Source organism: Cupressus sempervirens, chromosome 2 (assembly GCF_028749045.1).
Source record: "Cupressus sempervirens isolate cs-2001-9-10 chromosome 2, ASM2874904v1, whole genome shotgun sequence".
NCBI classification, from domain to species: domain Eukaryota; kingdom Viridiplantae; phylum Streptophyta; class Pinopsida; order Cupressales; family Cupressaceae; genus Cupressus; species Cupressus sempervirens.
In genome coordinates, this window is record NC_143119.1 from 439,036,879 (window position 1) to 439,046,524 (window position 9,646).

The 9,646-nt window shown below is 35.7% G+C and overlaps 1 protein-coding gene across 5 annotated transcripts in view; it reads left to right on the forward strand.

The window, feature by feature from the left end:
* Window positions 1-9,414, forward strand: part of LOC149572961 (endonuclease V family protein) — a 179,935-nt gene extending 170,521 nt beyond the window's left edge. For 2 of the 5 annotated variants that reach the window (XM_089814091.1, XM_089814090.1), the window contains 2 exons: window positions 8,755-8,914; window positions 9,015-9,414. In XM_089814091.1, the coding sequence (XP_089670217.1) occupies window positions 8,755-8,914; window positions 9,015-9,139 (285 nt within the window). In that variant the 3' untranslated portion in view covers window positions 9,140-9,414. The remainder of the gene's footprint in view (window positions 1-8,754; window positions 8,915-9,014) is intronic. The other 3 variants (XM_089814094.1, XM_089814092.1, XM_089814093.1) reach the window with 2 other exon arrangements.
* Window positions 9,415-9,646: the final 232 nt, after the last annotated feature.

Consider the following 9,646-nt stretch of genomic DNA (forward strand, 5'->3'; position numbering starts at 1 on the left):
GCCAAACATGCAATACCCAACACATGGATTACATCAGCATCAAGATCAAAAAAATAGGAGAGAATTGAACAATTTATATGAGCATATGACTTCCCACATGGCCTATCCCACAGAAAGTACAAAGAGGGCATTCAAACAAAAAAAGAAGGGTTTTGACTGTATATTTATGGCACCAAAAACAACAATAATAAAACAAGGTGAAAGCATGGACCAAGTAAAAGAGGAATAATATACATATTACATGGGAAATAGGAAATTAAGAGAAACTTGGAAAATCCCGAAATTATAGGGTGACTACTATGAAAGGACTTAAAGTAGTCAACATTAAAATAAGGAGGTTTTTAAGGTATGTTTCTAACTTTAGTAATCTCATATCACTTATATATTGACTTAAATAATTTTAGATTGTAGAATAGAGTAATAATTAGGATATATTATATTTTATGAAAGTTTTATTAGGGAAGATTATTTATAAGGAAGACTTTAATATTATATCCAAGGAACATTATTTATAAGGAAGGCATAAATTTTTGTTTTTTTTGTGAATAATCTTTACGTATATGCAAAGTAAATGTATAAACATGTTGTACAAGGAAATGATTAAATTGTCAAGATCAAGAGAGTCCTTTTGGGAAGAGAGTGATCTTAATAACTTAAAATCAAGAGAGTCCCATTAGGAAGAGAGTGATCTTAATATGGTTTTATGGCTGGAATATTCCGTAGATGTTAACATATGCATATGTGACAAGGGCCCTTGATAGAAAATGTTTCTTCCAGGAAGAACCTTAAAGGGAGCACTTCATAGAAGACGAAGAAGTGACCGAGAACCTAAGAGTCCTCAAGAGGGTTATTGATCCCAATGTGGAGAAGTCTTTAAGGTTGGGGTTAGGATAGAAGGTAGAATAGTTTATTATTGTTTAAATTCTAACATTTATTTTGGAGGCATTCCTTGTCCCAAACTAACCCTAGTGGTGAGAACATTACAAAGTGTTCCAGTGTTTTCAATCTCGGATGAATGGAATTCATTGGGCCTTTTTTCCAATTTTTGCAGTCATCTTTGATTTCATCGAGAAGCCATGATTGAGATTAATTGCATTGAAATTGGAGAACTGTTGAACTAGTTTTCATCATCGATAGTGCAAGGAATAGAAATTGGCAGCCAACAAATATTAAACACAGCTTCTAGATTAGAGAATGAATCATTAATAAGACAGCCGTGCCTAATATCGTAGTCACGTTAGTTTCCAAACTTGAGGACAAATCCTCAACATTGATTGCATGGTAATTGTGGCATGGTCTTCAAATTCAGATATTGGCGCCTTAGAATAATCTTGTATTTTTAAGATATTATGATCGTTTTGACCAAACAATAAGGCTGCGTCTGCAATTAGGCTCTAAAAAATATTGTTCAATTCATCTTTTAAATTTTCAATAACTGCCAAAGTATGTGATGTATGGTGTTAACTAGAGTAGTCATGGATCGATTTTCAATAGATAGATAACTTTTATGCATTGTTATTTATATCTCAAAAGTTCAAAACACATAAAATTATTAAACCTTAGGTAAATTGAAAATTCGAAACATTTGAAATGTTCAAAATTGGTCAATTGTCAGTGTGATTTGACAATGAGCCAGCTGAGCTCATTACGATGGTATCAAAGTGATTTGTTGCCATCCTATTGGTATCGGATTTCTTTTTATATTGATCCAATGAATGACATGCAAGTGATCAATGCTCTTGTAGTTGTTCCAGTCATGATAATATTCAGGATAGCAATTAAATAGGGAAATCAGATGAAGGTTACACCCCTATAATATAATGGTTAACAGAAGGGATGAAATGCCTAGCATGTTTGAGGAATATAATAGTCTTCCTCAAAATGTTAACAAAGATTTATCTTTCTATCATTTTATGTACTTTAATTCAAGGATATGCAATATGACTGGTTCAATGAAGAAACAATATCAAAGGATAGATCCTGACCTATTTGCAAGAAGAGTTGGTTCACATAGGATAGACCAATTGTGTTGGGTGATAAAAAGGTGAAATTTGAGGAAGTGGATATTAATAATGCTCCAGAAGTTGTTATCAACACTAATAACAATTCTGATTTTTATGACAGAAGTCATAAAGTTAAGCGTAATCATGAGACAGCAGCTATTTCATGTGTGCAAGATGGTTGTCTGGAGCTCCCAAGCATTGACACACAAGATTTAGGTTTTAGAAATGAATTATATGACATAGATTCATGCCTCAACAAGTCTGATTTTGCAAATCAGACCTTGGAAAAGAAATCGGAAAGTTCATTTAGTGGTAGTTCAGGATAGGGTTTCAAATGGACATGCAGCTATCTTGGAAGAAGTGTGGGAAGATACTGTCATAACAGTAGCTTCTACCTTAGCAGTTGAGTCATCCATTGAGGTGCTTAGCAACAATACTTGGGATGTTGATGTATGCACTAAAGATAGCACAAATGTTATTGTCAATCATGAGGTGGGCATTGCAGATATGTCATATGACAGTGCAAACTTTGACGTAGAGAGCTTGCATCGTAGTCATAGGTTCCAAAGTCCTCATTATTTGTTTGGACAAGTTAAGGTTAATGACAACATGATTTCCATAACCAAAGAGAATTTTTGGTATTGCTCAGCAGATGTTGGCTACTTTTTGTTGGGGTGCTCCTATGACGGTAGAGCACGGTGATAGTGGCATTCTTTGACAAGGCTCCATGCACTTTGAGAAGCCATTGGAATAATGAAACAAAACTATTTTCAATTATTTTTCGACAAAAACTATCTTTTTAAGTGGATCACACTTGATATGATGCATTAAAGAGAAAGGAGGAGGAAGTAAATGAGCTCCCCATCATGTAGGAGTGATTATGGATTCATTGGAGAGTGCAGTTGGTCCATGAGTCTCAGTCACAAATTTAGGAACTTTCAATGGAGCTGAGTTTGGCATAATCTTCACCACCTACGGATATAATACAGTCTTCCATAATGGCCATTGCTGATGACCTCATATCAATTTCTTATAATTGTGATCAAGGTATGGATGTGGCCACATCTATTATAGTTATAGGTATAGTTGATATAGTTGGGATGATTGCATTTGTTGAGAAAAGTAGAGAACCTCATGTTGCACTAGGTTCTCTTGTGATTACTTCCACTACAAGTGTTGTTAGTGATGAGTTGGATAACAAAGCTTATATTCAAAACTATGACAGTCAATGCTTGATCGAGGTGGGAGCTTTTTATTGTGATTGCGTTGGGGGAGTACTCATCACTACTTTTTTATCCACACATATAGGATTTGATGATGCAACGTGTGGTTTGGCTCCGAGGTTATATCAGCTATTTACTGCCTACAGTAAACTAGTTTTATATATATTGTTGTACTATGAAAATTATAATAGAAAAAGTAAATGCAAATGAATATCAAGAAACCACCATGTATTTCATTACTGTTCTTCCAAGTACATTAGTGAACATTACATTATATCACAACATTGTTGTCTTGTTTATGGAGAGAGTGTACATATACCATCCGAAGGGGTGCGACTCAACCATTGCGACATAACGACTTACCCATCAACCATTAGTGACTCACTAACAACTTACTTAACCTAGTTCCAATAAGTACAATTATGTCGATAACATTAACCCCTACCCCCTAAAAAAAATGAAATTTGTCTTTGATGATTGACAACAAAAATAGAGGCAATACATCAAAGAAATAAAACTAAGGAGGGGGATGAGGGGGCATCCTTGAAGATGGAGGCTTCGATACCACCAAGGAAGCCCAACGCGCTTGCAACTAATAAATCTGCTGAGTCTGTGCCTTCAGTTTCTACATTGCTTCCATCTGTTTCTCCAGTTCCGTCTTCACCATAATAGAATCCTCCATAAGTTCCGCCTCCTTGGTGTCTGACTCCTTGGTCACTTGAGCTAACTGAGTCTGCAATAGACCCTCTTTGTCCTCTCCTCATCCAACTGCTGTTGACACAAGGTCTTCTTCCTAGCAGCCTCCATTTGTGCTACCTACTCTACTCTCTCTGCCCCCCAAGTCGTCTACTGACTGGCCAACTCTTGCCTTTGGTGAACTAAATCCCCCTCAAGAGTCGTTAATTAGGTAGTCATCTCCTCCCGAGCTCTCTGTGCTAATACCTCATCCACCTTTTGTCACCACTAAGTATAATGTCTCTCTGAAAACTTGCTCTATCTCTTGGCTGAGGGCCTCCACTTTGCTCTCAATTACTAGCTCACCAACAACCCATTCCTATAGTATTTCTAGAGTCTCTATAGTTGACCATCCACGAGCCTTAAAACAAGTGGCAAAGGCAACTTGCTCTCATAAACGCTAATACCCACTCTAATTTTGAGACAACCCCCCAAAGCATGAGCTTACATAGAGATCACCACCTGATGACCTCAAGCTACCACATCTGCAAGGTATGTCTCAATGTCCTCACCAAGCGAGTCCCTCAACGGCTCTGAAGGTGTCTGAAACTGCCCTTGTGAAACCAATGGTGAAAGTTGAACAATCTCCACTATAGCCTGATAGGACTACAATGTTGGCAATCTCTCATCTCTTTGGACCTCAACTACATGACGGCCTGCATCCCCTTCTATCTATGTTGTTGTAGGTATGATGGCCATGGTATGGTCTCATCCCACAGGTGACTATCCTCTAAATCCATGACCTCTAGAGGAGGTGCATCCCTAGCAGGTGATAGGGTGGCAGCTCCAACAAGTGGCACCATTAGGCGATCCAAGCGCTTATACTCTCAAATGGAGTCTAGCTAGGCACTACTTCAGCCACAAGAGCCTCCCTAGCCAGTTCTGCTAGCAATGTTGTGTCCACTATGACTGCTGCACTCGACCCCGCCATATTTATTTTAGTCGAGACAAGACTGTACTCCTATGAGCATTGGTTGCAACCTTCATACCAACATTGGGTGGGGAGCCCCACTTGAAAGACAAGGAGTCAATAATCAAAATACATTTACCATTGAACCCAATTAAGATAATAGAATGGCTCTAATCTGCTAAAAGGATGGGACACTACTATAGTTCCATGGATTGGGTCGCCCTATGACTTCTAAGGGCCCTACAATTCTAGTTCTTGGCCTTCCACCCACCTTTTTCCAGACATATTCTAGTAGGAGCCATGCATCTAGAAGGTGGAGAATAAACTACTCCTTTACCTATTTCACATGCATTGACTCATATGAGGAAAATAGTTTAAATCAAATGTATATTGACCAATTAAACTTCTCTATTAGGATATATAATTGCCTTAGAAAGGAAAATATAAATTCAGCATCAGACCTTTTGAATTATGATTGAGAAGATTTAATGAAAATAAAACAAATTTGGAAATAATTTGTCAAAGAAATATTGGAATTGATTCACCAAGGAATTTGGTTTAAATTTCTGATAGTTCTATTTTTTCTCCTCATTCATTCCCTTCTAATTTAGTCTAGAAAGTAAATATGAATAAATCATTAACCATTATGTAACAATATTAGAAAGTATCTTAAAAACATATATCTTGGGAGAGACCAATTATCATAAAGAAACTACTCCTTACATATATAAGCAAAAGATTTGTCGCCTCTCCTCTACTAAGATATTATAATTTATATCAAATTAGAAAAAAACTAAAGATTCATCGATAGGTAACGAGCAGAGAGCTTTAAGCTAATCCAAGGAGGGGCAGATTGACTCCATTGTTTCTCTCCCCCTACACTATGGAACCACTCTATAGTTCATTACAGCTTCAATTTATGTTACGTATAGAATAGATCTATTTGATGGATGTCCATGCATCTCAGGCCCTATAGATGGGCGAGTGGGGGTGGGGGCAAGGGTGAGTGGGGCTAAACTATTCTATGGGGATGAAATTAGCCTCTATATAGTTACACCACAGCCTCAAGACGACTGGGTGGTGATATGATGTCACTCTGCCCCAAACTTTGAATGCATAGGAGGAACTACTACTATTTTTGTCTCTAGCTGGCATTAGCCCTAGACTAAACTAATTGTGAGTCGAGCTGATCATTAGTGCTCCACCAACCCATAAGATATGTTTGAATCCATCTATATCTATTCCAAAACAATACTCGACTTGCTTTTGACCTGTATAGATTTAACAATGATTTGTGGCAGGCCCGGGTGTTTGGGCGAGAGACTCCAACTAGGCTGGAACTATCAAACCTATTTGTATCCATTTCTAGTTCATCATTATCACTGAAGCGATGTCGCAATCATTCGCTCTGAACCAGCTTATTGTCTACGCTTTGACCATTTTCTTAGACAAATGTTGTTTTGGTTCTTTTGATTCGTGCTAGATTTTATCACCAGATTACTAACCCTCCTATCTGGTAGTTTCAGTTCCCTACACCCACTAGATCGTGCGCTTGAAGAGGAGCAGCCTAATCCGATGAGGTATTCTTGGTAGGGAGGAATAGAAGCTATCTATCGGGAATTTGTGAATGAGTACCTTTATTGCATTCTTGAAATGACTGGATGGTGTCGACAACTAGCTCTCCCTGATCAGCAAGGTAGGGCCAACGTCTAGAAAGGATAGGTTCCAACATATTACTTCTAAACTAAAGGAAAATTAGAAGTGAGCCTAACCCATTGAGAGATTAATATATCACTTAATCTAATATTGAAAGTTGAGGTAGATTTTGAAAGTAAACCTTTCAATTAATTGAAATTTATTCAAATAATTTCATATTTTGTTGTATCCGAGATTTGGATCATATCCATATCAACTAAGCAATTCATTGGAATACCTAAGGTTCGATATTCCCAAATAGCAGTATATTCTCCATGTTGATCAAGAATTATTAAAATATTGGGCAATTTTGTCATTTATCTAATACCTCCTATGATATTGATTCCAAAAGCTAATACTAGCAAAAAAAAACCTAAAAAGCACAAATGCTTTGTATTTATTGATCAATCAATAATCATTTAGAGTCATAATTTTATTGATCTCTTTCTTTGTAAAGTTCAACTTTGATAATGATCTAAAAATGGGATCACTATTTAAATGGAAAGAATTGATTTATTAAAATTTTATATTTAGTGAAACTTATTTGCTGTGATTTATTACTCAATCACAGCAAATAAGTTTTACCTACCATTTGATTTGAACCAATGGCTCTCACCGTATGAAAGTGATACTCTAAGCACTGACTTAAGTGGGTTATATATTATCATAGATATCGTCATACCTAGAAGCAATCATAGGCATATTAGACATATAAACAATATGCCCTTAACTAGGATTCAAATGATCCAATCAAATATAAGTGATCTATTCTATCCTCTTGGTGGTTGGTAGTTGATTCCTTTTGTGAAGTAATTGCAGGATGTTAAGGGCAAATGATGAAAAGAACAAAATGGATTACAAGTATTGTGTGTGCATGAGGAAAAGTAGAAAATAAATAAATAAGAGAAATCAAATTTTAACATTGCTGGGAGATAAAACCCAGTTGTACCACTTTTCTTAGCCCACCAAGAGGCCATGCACCTGCATGGCTGCCAAAGAAGAATTGAAGTTTAAACAAGGGAGTAAAAAACCTTAATAATATGAAGGGAGATGAAAGGCCGCTGCAGCTTTTAAAGGAGAGGTCATACCCTTAGGTGTGCTGTCATACCCTTAGGTGTGCTGTCATAGCTCTTCCTAAGGCTGCTGTACCTTCACTTGGAAGCTGTACAACTGTCACAAGTGGTTCAAAAGCTGCTGAATAGTGCTAATAGTATCTTCTTGATATTGTCAACAGTTATTCTATTTAAACAATATTCTGATTTCAGTGTGTAATGAAAATATATTCCTCTATATGCAGGCCTGAAATAGCAGTTAGTATATTTGGTAAATAATATTTTTTAGCTATATTAGAGAACTAGTAGTCAATTTTTTTTGTATTGAGTTGTGGAATTTTTTATACAAAATACTGTGGAGACCGAGTAGGAAATTATTTTAAAACAATACTGGCTGCAATGTAAAAATTGCAAAATTGCTAGTTTGATCAGAAATTCTTTGGTAGGGTTATTAACTTAATACAGACTGCTGCTAACTCTTACAGAAAAAATTTAGAGGAATTTTGATTATGTTGCAGCTCTATGAATTCAAGCCACCTTGATTCAATCAGCATTGTGATGATCGTCTTAGCTTCATGTTTTTTCTGGCCTTGGACTGTTAATTTGTTTCTGTAGCTGTTTTTTGACAGCCTTCGCAATGTTGATCTTGAAATAGTTTCATGGTGGTTTTTTAGACTTGTTTTTAAAAAAGGATCTGGGCTCTTTCAAAAACCTTCATTTACCCTTAATAAAAGAGAACAATTGTGTAGAGTAATATGACTTTTTTTTCACAAACAAATGAATTTCATTTCATATGAGGTTAATGTAAATTTTAGTCATTAAGTGTTTACTGTATATAACAAAAAGTGAAACCTTTCGCTCGATTTCAATCGTGGAGAAGTGCAAACAGAGGAACACTGTTAGTTGAGCCATATACTCATGATCAGACATAATCAAGAATTAAACCACACCTCTGGTACACTTAATAAGGAGTTCAAATATTATTAAATCCTCTACCGCTTTGCCTTCTAAAATACAGTACCTTTGTGCATGTATATATAATAGGACTTTCACATATATATGCAGTTTATTTCGTCATTATTGTTGCATAAGATTTATGGCCTTGGACTAAAATAAAGCTTTGCAAATCACTTTAGGCATTCAGATCCAACGAGAGGTCTTCCAAACCAATCTTCATTTCAATAGGCCATCGCATATCTCTCGAAACAGCCATCGTTGTTGTGAGAATGTGTTGCAAATATCGTGTTCCAGAGCCTATTAGGCAGGTACATTTGACGTTACTATTCTTTAGGGAAGGTGTGTGGTTTTCTTCAATTCAGAACTTTTATAATATTGAATTTTTTTTTTACATGGATAGATTATTTTCTCAATTCAATATCTTAATGTTGCCATGCAGGCAGACATACGATCAAAGGAGTTCATGCAGAAAAAGCTTATCAATGGCCATTAAATGAAATCATTCTTTTGCACAATGCTCCACTTTTATCAATAGATGTTCAAGGAGGTCCTTTATCTTCATGAATTCCTAAGAATTTATGGATCTCCCATTTTATAGCCTTTAAACAATTTTTTTAGTTAAAAGACTCATGAATCTGCCTTGTTAACAACTGTAGTTAAAACGTTTAAAGAGAACTATCCTTGTAAATTAGCTAGTGTATTGATATTATTACTAATCTTTGTTTTAAACAACTTTCAAATTTTCTACCATGAAACTCGACAAAAACTTTACATATTCTGAAAAACATTAGCAAATAGAAAAAATGGAAGAATAAGTCTTCCAAGGTTTTTTTTTCCTATATTTAATTATGATTTTGTGGAACACTAAAATTGATTTAAGAGACTGAAAAAGTTATTGTTGAGAATAGATTGAAAACAGTACAAAGAGGGAGATTGCTGAGAACAAAGTATGATAAATATGTTTCAATCATTGTGTTGTCACTGATGTCAAACTTGCTATTTGTTGGTAAGACAACTGCTTATATGATTTAAGTACTATCACTTATTTGATTGATGAAGAGGATTTGATCA